This window comes from Battus philenor, unplaced genomic scaffold, assembly GCF_028537555.1.
Source record: "Battus philenor isolate CCGP_79_NKW_IND1 unplaced genomic scaffold, ilBatPhil1.0.hap1 SCAF_23, whole genome shotgun sequence".
Classification (NCBI taxonomy): Eukaryota; Metazoa; Arthropoda; class Insecta; order Lepidoptera; family Papilionidae; genus Battus; species Battus philenor.
In genome coordinates, this window is record NW_027181686.1 from 4,881,013 (window position 1) to 4,900,054 (window position 19,042).

The 19,042-nt window shown below is 32.1% G+C and overlaps 1 protein-coding gene across 1 annotated transcript in view; it reads left to right on the forward strand.

Annotated features, from left to right (window-relative positions):
- The window catches only part of Cngl (Cyclic nucleotide-gated ion channel-like), a 135,249-nt gene extending 117,255 nt beyond the window's left edge, over positions 1-17,994 (forward strand). Inside the window, exons 9-28 of the mRNA XM_068767757.1 lie at positions 537-667; positions 1,458-1,532; positions 3,899-4,052; positions 4,454-4,615; positions 5,610-5,709; positions 6,238-6,376; positions 7,179-7,345; positions 7,415-7,491; positions 9,679-9,846; positions 10,373-10,483; positions 10,587-12,483; positions 12,876-12,975; positions 13,052-13,271; positions 13,355-13,761; positions 13,993-14,183; positions 14,737-14,872; positions 14,945-15,042; positions 15,442-15,572; positions 17,278-17,478; positions 17,848-17,994. Coding sequence (XP_068623858.1) covers positions 537-667; positions 1,458-1,532; positions 3,899-4,052; positions 4,454-4,615; positions 5,610-5,709; positions 6,238-6,376; positions 7,179-7,345; positions 7,415-7,491; positions 9,679-9,846; positions 10,373-10,483; positions 10,587-12,483; positions 12,876-12,975; positions 13,052-13,271; positions 13,355-13,761; positions 13,993-14,183; positions 14,737-14,872; positions 14,945-15,042; positions 15,442-15,572; positions 17,278-17,478; positions 17,848-17,994 — 4,812 coding nt within the window. The remainder of the gene's footprint in view (positions 1-536; positions 668-1,457; positions 1,533-3,898; positions 4,053-4,453; positions 4,616-5,609; positions 5,710-6,237; positions 6,377-7,178; positions 7,346-7,414; positions 7,492-9,678; positions 9,847-10,372; positions 10,484-10,586; positions 12,484-12,875; positions 12,976-13,051; positions 13,272-13,354; positions 13,762-13,992; positions 14,184-14,736; positions 14,873-14,944; positions 15,043-15,441; positions 15,573-17,277; positions 17,479-17,847) is intronic.
- The last annotated feature ends 1,048 nt before the right edge of the window (positions 17,995-19,042 follow it).

Consider the following 19,042-nt stretch of genomic DNA (forward strand, 5'->3'; position numbering starts at 1 on the left):
CAGAGATAGTACCACAGTACCATAAAAATATGATTGCATAGGATTGGTAAGTTGAAGTGGCACTGAGCAGGTCACATAGCGCGGATAACAGATAGCCTTAAGGTTTTGGAATAGGAATCACGGACTGATAAGCGCAGCATAGAACGTACGCCCAGAAGGTGGAGAGACGACCTTGTTAAAGTCGTTCGAAGATTCTGGACGCAGGCCGCTATCAACAGCGGCGGCACGAACGAGTAGATGCTGCGTAGGTAGGTCATTGTATCAACAACATAGTGATGGTTTCGGGAGGTCGCTGGAACTCATGGGAAACGCAAGAACGTTCATCATGGCGATCTTCGGAAGAAACCTGATGATGATGATGATTATGATAATGATGAAATACATATTAACCCCTTTATTACTTTTATTACAGCCAATAAGCCAGTATATAACAAAAAATAACTTATTTTTAACTTGCTCTAATTTCAATTTAAAATTAAAACAAAACATGTTAAATTTATTTTTTGTATCTTAAACTTATCACTGATCTTTATCAGGGCGATTGGGTCTACCCCCACCGGCCTGGCGACTACGCCACTTTGACGAGGAAGTACCTTGGCTCACTATATTGGTCGACTTTAACGTTGACAACCATCGGTGACCTGCCTACACCTGAAACCAACGCTGAGTGAGTACTATTCTTTGTCAATATTATCCATCAATCTTCTAGATGTAGCTTAGAATGAATACGCTGTACAGGCGTGAGCATGACTTTTAATTTATCATCGTTACCATAGCTGAAGCTACCTACAAATGTAAGATGACTAATACTACTCCCAATTCGGGACAAAAACATTTACGATTCTTGTTAGAATAAATTACGTAATAACACAATGTCAATGTGAAATAATTTAAAAAAAAAGTAGTTTTCCCTCAATCGACTTAGCGAAAGAACTTATTCGATTCTTAAATAATCGATTAGCTTCGCAATCAGATATTAAAGAAGTCGAAGCAGAAGTCGAAGTAATTTCACATTCCAAATGAAAGGTCGTTAAGCTCCCTTTGGAGTTCCGGTTAGATTTCTAATTAATATGATTGGGGTAATGACTAGGGTTTTATTTCAACAAATGACTGTAATGAACCTTGATATTTGTTTCACCAAAGATGTACATAAATATATTACGTGTTTTATTATTCTACTTATTAAAATAAAAAGTTTATTATCAATAGTTAATCCATTGAGTAATGAAATTTATAATAGCTTCCTATCATATATTTATTTACAATTAGTCATTTTTTTTAAATAAAGATTTATTGATTATGATAACTCTACGTAAATCTCTGTCTGTATGAAAAAATCGACTTTAAAATTTAAAAAAAAATACGGAAAAATGCTATAGAATAAATGTTATAACAAATTGTCGGAGGCAAGCGAAAGTAGACTTTATGTATTTTAACATTAAGGTTGTATGTACTAGCGTGCACGGAGGTCCCAAATTTCTGCCACGTCGCGGGTTGAAGTCTCGCTTGCTGCAGTTCCGTTCCAACCGAGGGTACGTTTCCAAACGACGGACGAATGGTCAAGTTTTATTAAATCATTTTTTTCTCGTTGTTTTTATAACAGAATCTAAACCGATTCTCAAAATATTAACATACCCACCGTCAGCACCAGCATACAAAAAGATAAAAGTAAACGTAGATAAAAAGATTAGACACGAATGCACTGGTAATAAACACTCAATGTAAATTATCAACCTTTTCATTATATTGCTATTGAAACCGCTGTAACACGCCATAGGACATCGCGAAGAAATGGCGGAGCAAAATAAAATAACATGAGCGCAGAGGCCAGGTGTTGTTGAGGCAGAGTGTTGGCAAAGTGGTGCGACATATAGTCCCCCCGTCTCGTTGCGCGCACATAAAACGCGGCTCAGCAGTTTCGGTAGATCCATAGCGTGTAAGATTTCTTGAAAGCTTAGGATATTGTTTGATTATTTAATAAATTGTCTTTAAACTTTTTCATATAATATTCTTATAACCAAGGACCAAATCAATATCTTAAATTATTTGAAACATATATCAATAAATATTAAACCAAGTTCAAAATATATTTAGCGTATTCTAACAATCACCATTAACCCAGATACTAAAATTGAAATAGATGTACGTAACAAATATAGGTAAATGGAAAGAGGTTCAGATTTCGATCAATTTCATGTATCACTTATTCGGATAAAACGGAGATATGATAGCGTATATTGAATAATGTAATAAGGAAAGAACAGATTATAACTACTCTGTTTGATTGTCAGTCTATATTTTCGTGTATGGTTTAAATAATCTGTACGTACATAATGCGGTTTCTTTATATATTTATAAGACTAAAATGATAATATTCAAAAATATTATAGGTTAAATGCGTTGCAAACTTTCGTTAGATATTTTCCTAATCATTGTTAACAAAATCTGAAAATTATGAAAACATAGAACACATTTTTATCCCTTAATTATATGATAATAAATATTTAATGCTGGTGACTAAGAAAGTAGGGTGTAGTTAATAAAAAAATTAACAAAATATTTTTTTTTACTACTTGATCAATCGTAAGCCGTTACCGTGTTTATAAGGTTATAGATTTGTATTTTACATTAATTTCCAATTAGTATAATCCGCCGGCTTATTGAATAATGTTTGTGTTATGATTGAAATTTGAATAGCAATCGGTTCTTTACAGTTTTTGCTCCTTAGAACATTTAATTGATATTGCAAATGTTTCATTTTACAAGCACCTAATTGAGTTAAATCGAATATAAATTACACTTCATTTATCCCCGGCACAAACATCATTTTCTATCAACGTACGTTGGAGGGAAACGTTCTAAATGGAGTTAGTTAACTTAAAATGGCGGCGGCAGAAATTTGGAGGCTGTTCGTATTGCAGCGAAAACTTCGGGTAACGACAATTGATGTGACTAAAATAGTTCTATTGTCATGAAAATGTTTTTATTTGTTTCTTTTCCTCATCGCTCATCGACGTCGGTAGTCGACGGGGAGTTATTTAAAGTTTTCGAACAGCCTTCACTGAATGAAACCGCCATTTTTTAAACCCTTGTCGCTTGTTATACGTTCATTACTTTTGGGGTGTTTTGTATTTTTGCAACTGTTCGAAAACTTTGCACATTTTAATTTGTCTGTATATGCTTTTAATATTAAAAAAATTCATATATTATATGTTCTGTGAAATATTGTTAATAACATATTACTTTTACACAAAATAAAAAATATTTTACTACACATATATAACACACTCTCACACATAATTACACTACTACTGTTCGTTCATGAATATCTGTCTTTAAATAGTTTTAATTTTTTCTACTTTTTATAATTTTTGTCACGTGTCCTGAAACATTTTACAACTATGTTCATATTCCTAGGTAGCCGCTATTAAATGTAGAACAGTTAGTTACAAGTACGAACTACTGCATTTAAAAACTTTCTACTATACCTATATTTATATTTTACCTATATTTTTATTTTTTTTATATGCAATATTATACTAAATAAAAATAAATATTAAAGCTTTAAATAAATATGGTATTCTATATCTACCAATAACACACAACACATTTTTAGTGCATTATAAAATGTATTCGTCTTTCACGGTTAACAGTGTTTGTTGCTTGGTTTCATTTCTCTTTGTTTTTACGTAAATAATTAATATTAAATAACACTTATCTATGCACTCTTTTGTCAATAAGTCAGTTAAATATCAATTAATAATATTACAAGCACTTGCATGTTTAATTATATTTAAAAAAGCTATATAATCTCACGTTGAAATACAAATACTTTGCCATTAAATATGGTCACCAATCATATGTTTCAAATATAGTAATGCTTTCTATAATTCTACAGATACGTCTTCACTATTGTCAGCTACTTAATCGGCGTGTTCATTTTTGCCACCATAGTGGGCCAAGTGGGAAATGTTATCACCAACAGAAATGCTAACAGGTTGGAATTTGAAAGACTGCTTGATGGAGCCAAAACCTATATGAGACACCATAAGGTAAGCTGGAAAGTATTCCATCGCTATGTTCGTAGCAATTTCTTGAATGTACTAAATTCAACTACCGATAAGGATTCCACTAAAGGGTTTCCACATAATCATGTCTTCTCTTTCGAGAATATCGTGCAGAAGATTTCTCGTCATTTTAAGCTTGGCTTTGTCCTAATAAAAGCAACAAACACTTTTTGTTATATAATTACTTATTACTAACTCAACTGGGCTGGCAAGCGCAGCATAAGATGTCCACTAACATGTTGCAGGCCACTTCCAACCAATCAAATCAAAATCTTCAGGAAAGACTTATATCTAGTACACGTGACTCGACGATTAAAAGTAGAGTCCTGAATTCTGATATCGTTCGACTATACATACATAAATATCATAAGAAACTTTTGTTTTAGGTGCCTGGTGGTATGAAGCGACGTGTATTACGTTGGTACGATTATTCATGGTCGCGCGGTCGAATCCAAGGCGGGGGAGACATTAACACGGCCTTGGGTCTTCTGCCCGACAAATTGAAAACGGAGCTTGCGTTACATGTGAATTTAAGCGTTCTAAAAAAGGTGAATAAAGTCATTCCTAACCACAATAACAGGAACTAAAATCAGGGAGTATTCCAGGAGCCTTCTTAAACAGGGTGATAGTTATAAATGCTTAAAGTATGCAACAACTGCTGTCAATCAACGTATAGTACACGCCATGTGAATAATATGCACGATGACCAAAAAACGAACAATCGCTATCAACATTCAAATTCAAATCTGACCAAAATATATTAAAATCATTTATTTTTGTCAGAAAAGAAATAAATTAATTTAACATATTTCATAATGATCACTCTATTTATTTATTTACTTTATTGGAGATAAACAGTAACAAAAGGCAGTATGAAAGTACAAACTTAGAAACTTAGAAATATAAAATTAGTTACAATTGTTACCTTATCTCACTAAGAATATTTAATGATTTAAAGGATTATTAAAAACGGGTGAACTTTAAAGCTTTTTGCTGACAAATGAGATATGCAATTACGCCTCTAAACTTTTACACATAAAACAAATCACCCCGTATAATTATAAAATAATGAGTAAAGGTTAATTGCCCTCTTTACATCGAAGCCACTCCGAAAACTTCTATGTGAGGAAACTATAAATGCAACTAAGACAAACACTGACTTCGTCACGAACAAACAATAATTTTAATTATTTTGATGACCTTAAAAAAGCATTAATAAATCTTTATTTCTTAAGGGAAGGAAAAGATACGACCGTAGCTCTATACCTAGACCTTGTCTTATAAAAACACCTACAATAAATTGCTACTGCTACTTAAATGCAGAGCGAGAAGAGCTCTAGTTTAATTGCTTTTGAAAACCGTGTATAATATATTTTCTATGTTTAATACTCTTTATAACTACAAAGGAATATATCAAATGTTTAAAAATCATAAGACATAAAATAAAACATATAATGGACAGTCTTATCACTAGAGTTCTTACATACAATCATAGTTCTAAAGTTAGTGATTTATTCTAAATTTTCTATAATTATTATGTAGGTCACGATATTTCAAGAATGTCAGCCTGAATTTTTGCACGACCTGGTCTTGAAGATGAAAGCTTATATATTCACCCCCGGGGATTCAATATGCCGGAAAGGTAATATTTATTTAAAATAAAATATCTTTATTTTATAATCAGTTAGTTATCACTGTGGTTGAGGAATATTACTTATGATCGTATGATGCAAGAACAGATCCTACTGATAATTGCATTACAACATCGTTTACTGGCGGTTAAGGAAAATAAGTTGAAAAAAACGCGCATCCTAGAATTAAAAATACGATAGTTATGATGATTTTTGATCGTGCTGTGTTGTATATTTACAATTATCTTTCATCAAACGCCTATGGTGAATTACACGCATCCTCTTTCTAAAACAATACTCTTCAGTAAAATGCAATAAAATAATATGTATAAAAAATAAAGAATTAGTTTTGTTATTAATAGATCTTAAAAAATTAATAGGTTACAATTATGTTTATGTTAACCCTAACTTTTACAAAAGGTTCTGTAATTTGTTTATTAAATATATGGGTTCAGAGTTAATTGTCAAAAGATCTATTTGAATTTGATTTAATATTTACGACTTTTGTTTTAATTTAGTCTACCCCTTGTTTACTACAGGCGAAGTAGCTCGTGAAATGTTCATAATAGCTGATGGTATTTTGGAAGTAATATCTGAAACTGGACGTGTACTTACTACTATGAAAGCCGGCGATTTTTTCGGAGAAATTGGTATTCTTAATCTAGATGGCCTGAACAAGTAAGTTGAAATTTGTTTTGCAGTGTGTATGAATAACATCGTAAACATATTTGTATTTTCACATGTTCTTAAGTCACAAATCTAATGAATACAGCTTCAATGCGTCACTAATAAATAAACTAAATACTACTAATAAATAAACCGAAGTACACTACTTCAATGTTTTATAAACGTGTAACGCAATATTCAATCTCCGATTTAACTCTGTTGTTAATTATATTATAACGACAGCATCTACTCTCGATAAAGTAAATTACAGGTTCGCTTTATTTGTAAACCCCTGAGGATAGTAATGAAATGTCTAATTGCTGCAAGTTCAAAAATGAACACAAAACTCGGTAATAATTCTTAGGTATTCTTATCAAAGGAATCGTGATCATGCCCTGTTCAGTGCAGATGCACCCGCTGCTCTCGCTATTTATCAGATAGAGACTTTTAATTTATCGAGTTTTAGACATAGTTTTGGTGAGGCCTGTCTTGTAGAGTGTCCACGAGATTGCTTGCTTGCCATTTACTCTTGTACTACCAAACGTTCCATTAAGTCTTCATTATGGGTGATATGTCCAAATAATTTTCGGACGTATTTGACTCACAATCGACGGTAAAACAGTCATAATAAATAAATACATAAAGGACAAAAAAATTGTGGTTTTGGACTTTTATTAAAATTTCCATTTGAATCGTAAAAAATATTCGTAACTATGTAACATTATTACACTTATTAAACAGTTACCGCTACAATCTTATATTTGTAAAAGGATTACAAAGAGAAAAATGGCTCCTAACACTAACAACATTACAGGCGCACCGCAGACGTACGTTCTGTAGGATACTCTGAACTATTTTCATTGTCACGGGAAGATGTATTGGCAGCCATGAAAGATTATCCCGAGGCACAAGAAATACTTCAAACCCTCGGTAGAAAACGATTACAAGAAGCAAAAAATATGTCTCGACAAAAAGGAAAAGGTAATTTAAAAGCTCAGAAAATACTTGTGTATATTTAAATATATTCAATAATATTATTAATAATTATAGGCGAAATAAGTCCAGATAAAGGAGGTGACGACAGTACATCGAAACGAATAGTGCATAAATTACGAACGGATGTCAAGGTAAATGAAACAATTTTTATCTATGTACATTTTTAAGGTAAGCGACTGAGGTCTTTCAACCTTTAATATTTTAAGTCTATAGAACAGGCCAATGTTCCGAAGTTGACGCCTAACGGCTAAAATAATAATAACGATGATGACATTTTTAATGTTGGAAAGAGGTAATCCTTTAGTTAAAGGAGAGCTAAGTAGAGAAAAGTTTAGCTAAATAATTATTAATTAATAATACGAAATATTAACAATAAGTAGAAACATCTAACCTTATTAACAGGCATCTATGTTCTTTTTAAGATACAAAATGGTAAAATTATATGACCTAATATCAGTGGCGTAGCTAGGGGGTGGCAAGAGGGGCGGTCGCCCTAGGGCACCACGGGCAAGGGGGGCACCCAAATGATGAAAATATTTTTTTTGATGAACAAAAAAATGTTAAAAAAAAAATGAAAACCACGATTTTAACTAGCGGTGTCAGAGTTCAGATCTCCAGTGGGGCCTTTTTTGCCAAAAATGACATATTCTACAGACTAGTGGGGCCCTAAGAACATTTACAAATTTAATATATGCCGAAACTGATTCGGTTCGTTAGTCAGACATTTTTATTATTTAATTTTTTTTGGGAGTTGGTATCATTTGAGGCCCCAAAATTAAAAATCAAGAATTTAATGAAATAGGCCAAGAATTTATTAAAATAGGAAACTAACCGCATATTTTTATTGAAAACGAAACGGTTTGCAGCTATTTCAATAGTCCTAAATCATTTGTTTTAATGCAAACAGTCTTGAAGACTTTCCATAAACATTCGATATTTTGTGTATGAATTATTAAATCGTTAGGGTCAACAAAGTGTAGACTGTGGTGACTGTTTCGCGACGTAAACGTTTGAACTTAATTGGTTGTATCACCTCTAATAATAAGTCACTATTTGGATACCGAATGAACATGTACTTTAACAAAATATACACAATCTACAGTACGATGTCTATGTGTTACTTTCAGAGCACTATTCTCAGTGTATATGCAAACTGCCCAAATTATCCATATTTTCTCGTTTTGTAAAATTCGTTTATGTTCATTTATTTTTTGCATGTAGGGGTTGGTCCACCTTCGCAATCGTATCAAAGGGCCCAAATTTATCGAAATAACTATTAAAAAAAGAATAATCGAATTTATTAAAAAATATATAGATTATACCAAGGCTTCTAAAACTGAGTTTCGGACCCTCTAGCGTGTCTCCTGAAAATTTTAGGGGGTCGCGAGATTTCGAAAATAAGAATTTCTATAAGACTTTTTCCTTTTTTACTTTTTCGGAGGGGGTCGCTAAGGAATCTTTTATCGAATGGGGTCGCGAAAAACTTATAAACCGAAAGGGTATCGCGAGTTGAAAAAATTTGAGAAGCCATGAATTATACCATAAATCGCAGACCTGCTAACATCTGTTTCATCCGAAATATACTTCATTTTCATGCCTAAACAATGTATATATAAAATGCGCATAGTGGCCGAAATCGCCATATGTTAATTTTCGAAATTGTGTTATAAAATAGAGAAGTCTTTTTCTACATGTTTTCTGTGAACACCTCATTCGTCCGTCAATAGCGTGGCGAATCTTCCCTTTTCAATATGCGTGGGTCATTCACAATATTTTACAGAAACATTTACTAGTCGGAGTTGGTCATCAGGTTCAAATGCATCCTGTTCGGTGTATGTTATTATATTTTTAAAATTTCGGCTAATTTCTTTTTACAAGGTAATTTTTTCGTTTTATTTTTGGGACCTCTCCCCAAAGCTACCAACGCCCGTTTTTTTAATCCTTTAAGATAACTAAATATGTGTTTGATAAAAGTTTTTCCTTCAAGATAGCACCTTATATTTTTTTGTAAATTTTGACCTTCAAGATAGCACCATATGGCGTTTTCAGAAAAAAAGATTCATTTGAGGAGAACACCATATGAAGTTTTAAAAAAAACATCCCAAGAGAACACCATATGGTCTTATGTGCGTGAAAAGATAAGGCCATTGGTTTTTGAAATCTAAAAATTTTTAAACTCAGTAAAAAAATGTGGGGGGGGGGGCACCTGACCACAATTTTGCCAGGGGCCCCAAATATTCTAGCTACGCCACTGCCTAATATCTTAAGAAATAATTCACTTTACCAAATTGGTACCAATTGGTGCTCTTTTGTGACAGGGAATACGCAACGCAATTCGTAGTAGATCACGCGCCGGGCGTAGATCAGGAGAATCGATGGAGCTCCAGTCGCTGTCGAGTTCAGAAAGAACAACTGGCGGCGACGCCAAGGTACTAAGGAGGATGCCACGAGTTGAGAGCGATGACTCTCAGGCACATAATCAGGAGGTTTGTCTTATAACTGCAACCCGCCACTGCCCACAGTCCTATCCTTGCTGCAGTTATGCCATATACTGATAACTCGAAATAATTTTATACGTACAAAAAATAATAAAGTTTTTCCCATATGCATTTTAAAATACTTCGGTAATATTATTATTGCTTATATCCATACCGTTTTTGAAGAATCTCTAAGTGTAGAAGTCATAAGTTTTATATACCTCCTCATTAGTATTACTAGGTGTGGCATGTCCTTCAGGCAATCACTTGCTAATTAAAAGCTATTCAACATAATTAATTTGTCGTTTTAATGATTTCTACGTCTAGAACTAAGGTATAGCACGTACATGGTTGAATTAACGGAAGAATATCTTCATAAAAATCTCTATTTAACGTGTCTCCGTTACCCTTAGTACTTAAGGATAACAATAGACCAATTTGCGAATATCACACTAAAGAATGAATCCTTAAAAATGTCAAATCCTGTAAAATAATAGAACCGTATTTACTAATAAGAAACAACAAATTTTAACAGGATATCAATGGTGAAACTACTTCGGGCAGTAAAGATGGTGAAAAGTGTGTATCTCCTATAGGAGCAGGATTGCCTTTATTGTCAAGATTGAAGTTACTGAAAGAAAAACAAGTAAGTAGTAGATTGGAATTGATGTGAACATATTTTTATCGAAGAAGTTAATTCTATTATTCGGAATACACTTAATACACTTTCTCCTGTTTTGTCTATATAGGATAGAGAAGAAAAAGTCGCCAAACAAAGAAACTCAACTTCATCAATGGCATCTATTTCCACTCAACAACCAACACCATCTACAAGCACGGCACCTGAAGTGGAACCAGAAATTATAGGAGCAGGTCTTCCCCTACTACAACGGCTTTTACTACTAAAAGCTAAAGAAGAAAGAGAAAAAAATCAATTAACACCAACAAATAGCAACCAGCAATCTAGTTCGGAAACAATTAGTCCTAGCTCTATTAAAAGCCCCTTAAGCCCTACAGTAAAAGCGTTGAGTCCCAATAGAAAAGGTTCCGAATCTAGTTCTCCGGGTAGATTAAATAGTCCCACAGCAAAAATGTCACGAAAAAATTCTTCTGGTTCGAGCGATGGCACTACGCGTCCGAAAGTTAGCTTTAAAGACAAAATTCTTCAAGTTCAAAGTGATGGCACTGCGGTTTCTCAGCCCTTAACAAAAGATACGACTGAAAAACCTGCAGCAGTAGTGGAACCTACGCCTAAAACTGAGAGTAGTATTATTTCGATTCCTCACTCTGTTGTAAGTAAAATTAAATCGCCAGCGAAAGCAGTCGGTTCAACTTTTCGTGACAAATTAAAATTACTTCAAAGTAGTTCTGCTTCCAAAGAAACTGATACAAGTTCAACAGAAAAAAGTAAACAGAGTTCTGAAAAAACAGCATCGGAAATAACACCAGTCCAATCTGTGGAATGCAAAGATGAAACCAAGAAAGAAAGTAAAAAGCCCTGGACTAAGTTGAAAAAGGCAGCTATATTAGGAGATTCCAAAAGTCAAAGTAAATGTGGTACAGAAGAAAAATTAGATATTGAAGTTTCTAAAGACGTAGTCGTCGAACATGGTCAGAATGGCAAGGCGGAGCCATCTATCAATATATGCGTACCAGTAGTCACCACAGCAGAGCTGGTTAAAATCGATAATAACAATATAGTAATTGATAATGATAATATTAAGCACGATAAACCTAAAATTTGTCTAACAGGCCCTTTTGAACCCGTCCAAGAAAAAAGTCCAGATTTACTATCAACGTCTTCAAAAAATAATAATACTACAAAAGCGAGTGACATAAGTAGACCAACTGTTACAGCTGGAACAATGCTTCTACCAAAAGCGAAAAAATATAAATCAATTGATGATCTTTCACCTGAATATGGCGGACTGCCATTTGTAAAAAAATTAAAAATTTTAAACGAAAGGCAGAAATTAGCTGAACTGGAGAAAGTTGTGAAAATAAGAAGTTCAAGCTTAGACTGTGCAAGTTCTTCAGAGGACTTACTAAGTGATACGCTTACCAGAAGCCACTCAGAGGGTAGCACAATGGATAAACGAAAATATAAGAGGAAATCGATAGATTCATGTGGTAGTCGAGAATCAAATGAAACATTGGAAAGAAGAACACTTAAGTCAATATTAAAAAAACTATCTGAAGATGTCACGCCTGTACAAAGTCCGGAGAGAAGTTATGAGTTACGAAAACTTATTAGAGCGCCCACTTTAGAAGGCTATGCGGCACGACATTCAAAGTTTGCAAAAAGCGTAACATTTCATAGGCATACTTTACCATCACCACCTGCTAGTGCGCCATCAGATATAGATGACGACGTATTTCAAATTCCTGAAACTAAAAGTGACCCTATCCCTAGAATATCTACGCCGACGTCTATTGAAAGTGGAATTGTACAAACAGCTAACCAATTAGTAGGACCTGAAAATGAATCTTTAGTTTCAAATGAAGGTTTAGACATTAAAATAAGAACCGAAGTGTCTCCACCACATGATCTCAATTCATTGAGACCTGAAGAAATCAAGGTGCCTTCAGAAAAATCTAAGCTTACGTTTATATCTGCCGTCACTAACCAAAGAAAATTGCTCCGAGGTTAGTAGTAATTTTTATTAAACCTAAAAAAGACATAATTTTTTTATATGTCATTAGAGATTTCATTAAACTAATAACTGAATTAAAAATGGAGGTTGACAATTTCTGTATTAGGTCTCACAAGAATGAAAATACTTTTTATTCATTCTAGTGAGACAATTTAAATTATAAGCAAAAATAAAGTAAATTATTTTAACAATGTGTTTCTTACAAGTTAGTGGCAGCCATTGTCATTTCATTAGTCATTCAACAATAACATTACTAATGATCTATATAAACAAATACGGCAAAGAAACTGAAATATCTAAAGATGAACTAAGAATTGTATGAAATATTACCGAAATTTCTGGTACGGGGATAAGGTTTTACATAATTTTATATTTCTTTAATAGGTTCCCTAGAAGATCAGGAATATTTTGGAGAAGTACTCTTAGGCATTAAACAAGTGATTCAAGGTCATTTACATGACGTTCAGGGTAAATTTCAAGAAAGGTAAATACATTAACAATAAAATTAGACCTTTTTAAATAAAATAATTTTTAATTGTTTAAAAAAATGATTCTTCTAGGTTTAATAGTTTAGAAAATGAAGTACGAAAAAGAGATGAAATTATTAGCCAATTACAAAAACGAATACAAGAATTAGAAAAATTGGGCTTGCATGGTGCCTGTTCAACAGTTGATGAATCAACCTGCGAAGGAGACGATGCTTATCGCTCAAATCAGTTATGTTCGAAAAATGGTAGTTCCGGAAGTGACGAAGCATCTGGAGTGGAAGAAGGATTTATGGTACTTTTTAATTTAAATAATACAGTACAAGTGTCTGAAATATCTTAAAACAATTGTTTACTTTTTGAAATATCGTTTTACAGAGAGGCGATTCCTTAGATACAGTTTTCGCAACATCTCCTCCAAATGCTAGTGCGGAAGAAGATGAAGCGTTATCGAAAATTAAATCTGCAACTATCACAGCAACTAAAAAAACAATTTCTAGTGATGATTTAACTGAAGAAAAACTCACAGAACTGACTGGTGGGATTGAATTAACTAAATTATCTTATTCAGAATTACAAAGTCTTGCAGATTCTCTATCTAGTAAAACTGAAAAAACATCATCTAGTAAAGAGCAATGGAGTTTAAATAAATCTAAGAGATTAGATTTGAATCTTGATGGAAAGGCGGGAACATATTCGAGAAGAAGAGCTGCCAAGTTGAAGCAACGTCAATCGTGGGAAGATCAAAGTGATCAAGAAAACATGGAAATGCAAGACCTAACCAGGTATCTAAATAATTTAATCCTAATTTATAGGTTTCAAATGGCAAAAATTGCTGTCCTTGATATTGTTCGTTTCGATAATAAGAAGGAAAATACAATTTTCGCAATATTACATAACGTTTTATACAGAAAATAATTCAAAAAACACTAAAATTTAAAGTCCATTGCTTGATTTCGTAACTAACAAACCTATTTTGAAAATTAATTAAGTTATATAAATAATATCGTTTACAGGCCTATATCCCCGCAAATGACTTCAGAAAACCGCTCCTTGCTTAGTCCGGAACAGTCTAGTCTTCGAACATCAAAACGAGGAATCCATCCTTTTCATTTTTTCGGTACACACTTGGATAACACTAAAACGAAAATTAAAAAAACCCTTTCGGTTGACACCGGAATGCATCATACGGGCAGAAAAGACAGAAGTATGTTTCTTTATAATGTTTAAAACGTCCTTTTAAAATTAAGTATATAAAATGGAAATAATACAGAAATAAAATGTAAAACATAAATAGAACAGTACATGTTTCAACAACAATACATTAATTGACAGGAACAAAAATAAGACCAACTCTAGAGAGGCAGTACCATGTAAATAAAGAAATCTTGTAGCAATAAATAAAAAAAAACCTTTACAATAAAAAATAAACCTTTACAATTAACTTTTGAAGTATCATTTTTAAATAGGAAACATTTTACTAGCAATGTTTTCCTATTTTAACATCACTGCCCCAAGACATAGTGTCTAAAATATGACTAAGTCAAAATTTATTCTTTTATTATTTTCTTTTCATCTTAACCTTGATTTTAAAGATTTTTACTAACAGTTGCACCTTTAAACCAAAACTGATTTCTATGCAAAACTATTTAGGTGAAGAAAAAATATTTTACTGTCGGATATATTCGACTTTTGTTCAAAAAGACTTACTATAATCTTGCACCCCTTTAATAAATAACTTCTATATTGTTTTTTATTAGAACGTGGTCAACGGCAACAACGCAAATTCAGCTTGGGCTCATTCTTTGGCTATAATCGCGCAGGACAATCTAAGCCGACGAACAGTTGCAATGAAGTAGTACTAGATATTGGCAGCGATTACAGTTGGAGTGATACGTAATACAATTTTTTCTAATTAATTTTTTTTTTCCTTCGATATTATATTTTACTTACGTTATATATTTAAAGGACATCAACATCATCTAGCAGCGATAATGAATCGATACCGAGGACACCTGTTTTCGAGGAATTCGTAGAAAACAATTCACGTCGAACCCGTGCCAGTAGCTACAGCCATGGAAGTACTTCACCAATACGAGGTGATGTTATTATGAAACATATGAATATTCACATTTAAAGTACCTAGTCAAAGAGTTCTTTGACTGACTATTTTGAATGTAAATGTCATTGTTAATTAACTTTACATTTTTACTATTTATATACATACAATTATAAGTTAGAGGGAAATTTAAATATGGAACAGATATATTTTAACTTGTACGAGTGGCTACGATATACGTAATTACCTATTATATAAAATATTTACCCTTTGAATTTAAAAATATGATAGTAAATTTATGACACAATGACAATTTTGGTGATTTATTTTATTGGGTACACAACTAGCAATTTTTCATATTAAGATATGTTGCAATAAATTATGAAAGATTAACATTGTACTTTAGTAATTTCAGGCGGTGGAAGTGATTGGGAAGTAATGATGTTAGCCAATGAACTTGAGAAGAGAGAACGTGAGAAAGAGAGGGAAGAATCTAGAAGACATCACTATCCGACCACTCTTAGGGATTTAGAAGAGGTGGGTACGTCTGGACGATAATCAAATATGAAAATATATATTCTAGCAATAGCTGAAAAAAGTTATTGGCTGATAATGATTGATATTTGACTCATACGGATGAATTATGGTTTTGAATAAATTATGTACAGTATATAGTAGATACTATTGAATATTAATAAATAAATTTTGGAGTAAATGAATACAGATTAGATGTTGAACGATAATAGCGAATTGTTAAAGGCGCGAAATTTAAAGAGAGTTGTCAAATGCGATTTAATATTTTTAATTTCTTTTTTTTGTCATTATTACTTACTATAAAGCATTAGAAACAGATGTATAAACCAAGGTAAATAGATATCCGTTTTCACATGTATAGCTTGTGGAGATAAATATTGTAAATTGTAGTCAAATATCATAAATTGTTGCGTTAAAACGTTCTATACTTCATTTAGCTCAAAAGAGTAGTTTTTCACAAAACAATTACGGGATAAAGTTGAATTAGCAATTCGATTAAACTTTTCCTTCAATAAAACTTCCTTACTCGTCTTAAGACCCAAACAAAATTTACTGAATACCTCAATTTCAAAGTGCTTATAAGTTTGAAAAGTTTATTTTGCCACTTTTAACACCACTTAAAGATAAAATGGTCATCAAGATCAGACTTAAAGCCTTCCAAAGTCGCTGTTTTTAAAACTTAATCCCTTTTAATATCAATATTACAGTTTTACTCTGGTAGCCTCGTCACTTTGTCGTAAACCGGATGATTGGTTATGCCGTGCTTTTTAAGGGATGAAAATTTCTTTTACTGTGAAATAAAGTAGGGTACAGCTTGATGCAAAATTTTAATGATTTCAGAAATATAAAATAACGTTAAGAAAATAAAATAAGAAAAATAGTTTCCAAAATACGGATAGCAACATATATAAATTAAGTATTGTTTACTAACTGTCTATAAAAACTTTGAACTACCAGAAATCATTGCCTTGTCGGATTCCAACAGAAAAAAATAAATTATGTAAACGTATTTCACAGAGATCGCTTGATAAAGGGAAATTTAAAACAGGAAGCATTAAAAAATTTACCTTTACAACTTTTACAACTAAAACGAAATCACCTGTATATAAAGTTTAATATATTAATCTATTGACGGCCTGTCTAATGTATTAAGTATCAAGTGTCAAATCCGATTTTATTGTGGAGGCCTTTAGTATTCACTGAAGCCTGGGTAGCAATACCAAATGGTATCACTTTAAAAAGCAACGGTTCTGTGATAAGTTGAGAATCCCCCGAAATTCTAATTCCAATGAATAGGTGTAGTGAAGCGTTTCGTAACAAATCCTAGTATTTTTTTAAGAAGAGATCAACCATGTAACAACTTAGTTAATTTTCTAATCACTACACAATGGGTAGGATTGCCAGTTGATGCTCTAAGGTTTGTCTAAGGATATATTCTGTAAAGAATATTTCTTCCGAAAATAAAACTGGGTGTAAGGCTCTTGCAAATTAAGTAAAAGAATATTAAACATAATTATAAATATAGTTATTTAAAAAAGTATATCTTTATAAAAAACCGTTTTTTGCACGATAGGCGTTCATTTTACTAATATAGCATAACCTGCAATTTTGTAATCATGTTAGGAGAAGATGATTTCCGAACAAAGCCTCATTGTGAGAAGTGTGTGTGAGAGTTAGATAAAAAAAAACTTTTAAATCTTTGATGCAGGAATCCGACACGCCGCAAAGAGAAGATAGTCCCGATGATTTTTCAAACATTGACGATTCAAACTCGTCATCCACCACTCACCTTCTCTCGCAATCTATATCCGAGGCATCGCAGAGATCGTTGGAAACGTCATTCTCTGAAAGGGGCGCTCATTCAATAACGGAGCTTCGACAACACCGTCAAGCATCTTTGAGAGAACAGGTAAATGGCATCGACGTATACATTGCAAATAATACACTAAATAATTCTTTAAAAAAATAAAGATTCGTACTGGAAAGTGTTAACTTTTTCAGACCTAGGTAATTAATTACAACTTGATAATTAAAGACTTATTGTGTTCAATCAAATTTATACTACAGTCTAAATCTTTAGTCTAAGATTTTCATTATTTTATTAACGTTTTAATTCTGTATTTTAATTATTTAGTTTACTTTCTTGTTTGAAAATTGGATTCATTCCATGGTTCAGATATCATTTTGAATTAAGATATGTAATTTCCTATAAAGCGATAGACTATTTTTAATGTACAGAGGTATATTAATTAAATTATTTTATTGGTTTTCTAACCAGACGACGCGAGACTTAACCATGCATCAGTCAAGAGGTTTGATACTACGGGCAGCAAGTCTAGACAGAGAAACGACGCCTGCATCGTCGCATACGAGGCGATTCGGTTCCTTAAAGAGTTCTAGTACAGATTCGCATAAGAGACTCTGATCCCGCAATTTAAACGGACTGATAACAAAGTCCGACTCGGCAACAGAAAATAAAACAATATCAAATAGATTTAAAAAATATTATACAGAAAAATGTCCTTACAATAGAAAACAATACGTAAATAGCGATGATGAATTAATAAGTAATAATGAAAATTCACGCATAAATGGTATAAATCCAGAAATGGACAATTTTAATAGAAATATATTGTATGATAATCAAACTTTTACAGGAAATCAAATTTTATTTGTTTTATTTTCAAGATTTGACGGAATTAATGTTCACGTCAATATATTCATACAACTATAACCTGAAATACATACGTAATACTCAAAATGATATTTATATGACTATAATAAATGATTTATAATATCTGTTACAAAGCTATGTTAAGAATATGCACAAATAAATTTATTATACTAAAGTTAATAAAAAGCAGAAATTATTTTTTTTTCGTTATCTTCTCATAGTCATATGTTAAATTTAATGTATTTATTTTATCTTATAGTTTAAAACACAAAAGAAAACTTTTATAACAAATTTGCATATTTTCTTGTTATATTCCTAATGATATATTCTATTATTTAGTACTACATAAAACAATCTTTTACGAATAGATAAGTTAGTTAGATTATACAAAATGAATTATTTACAATGTAACAATGTAAATGTTAAAATTAATATTTAGTGCCAAAATAACGTAGGCAGAAATATAGATTAAAAATAGCATATATCATTATTAGCACTTAGTCTGTACATACAAAAAATAACATGAAAATATACAATATTTCATAAGTAAAATCGGGATGATAATTTATATAAGCAAATACTCTTTATCATAAATATATTATACCATAAGTTCCATCGGTAGAGATTAGATTCAACACATCGTGTATCATAATACAAAACATTGGCGACAATCTATATAAATGAGTACAAAATCAATGCATATAAACACAGAGACAAAAAAAATATGAAATATGTATAAATAAAACCCGAATTTTAATAATAAAATAGGCATCTTAAATAATTGACCACAATAAAAAAA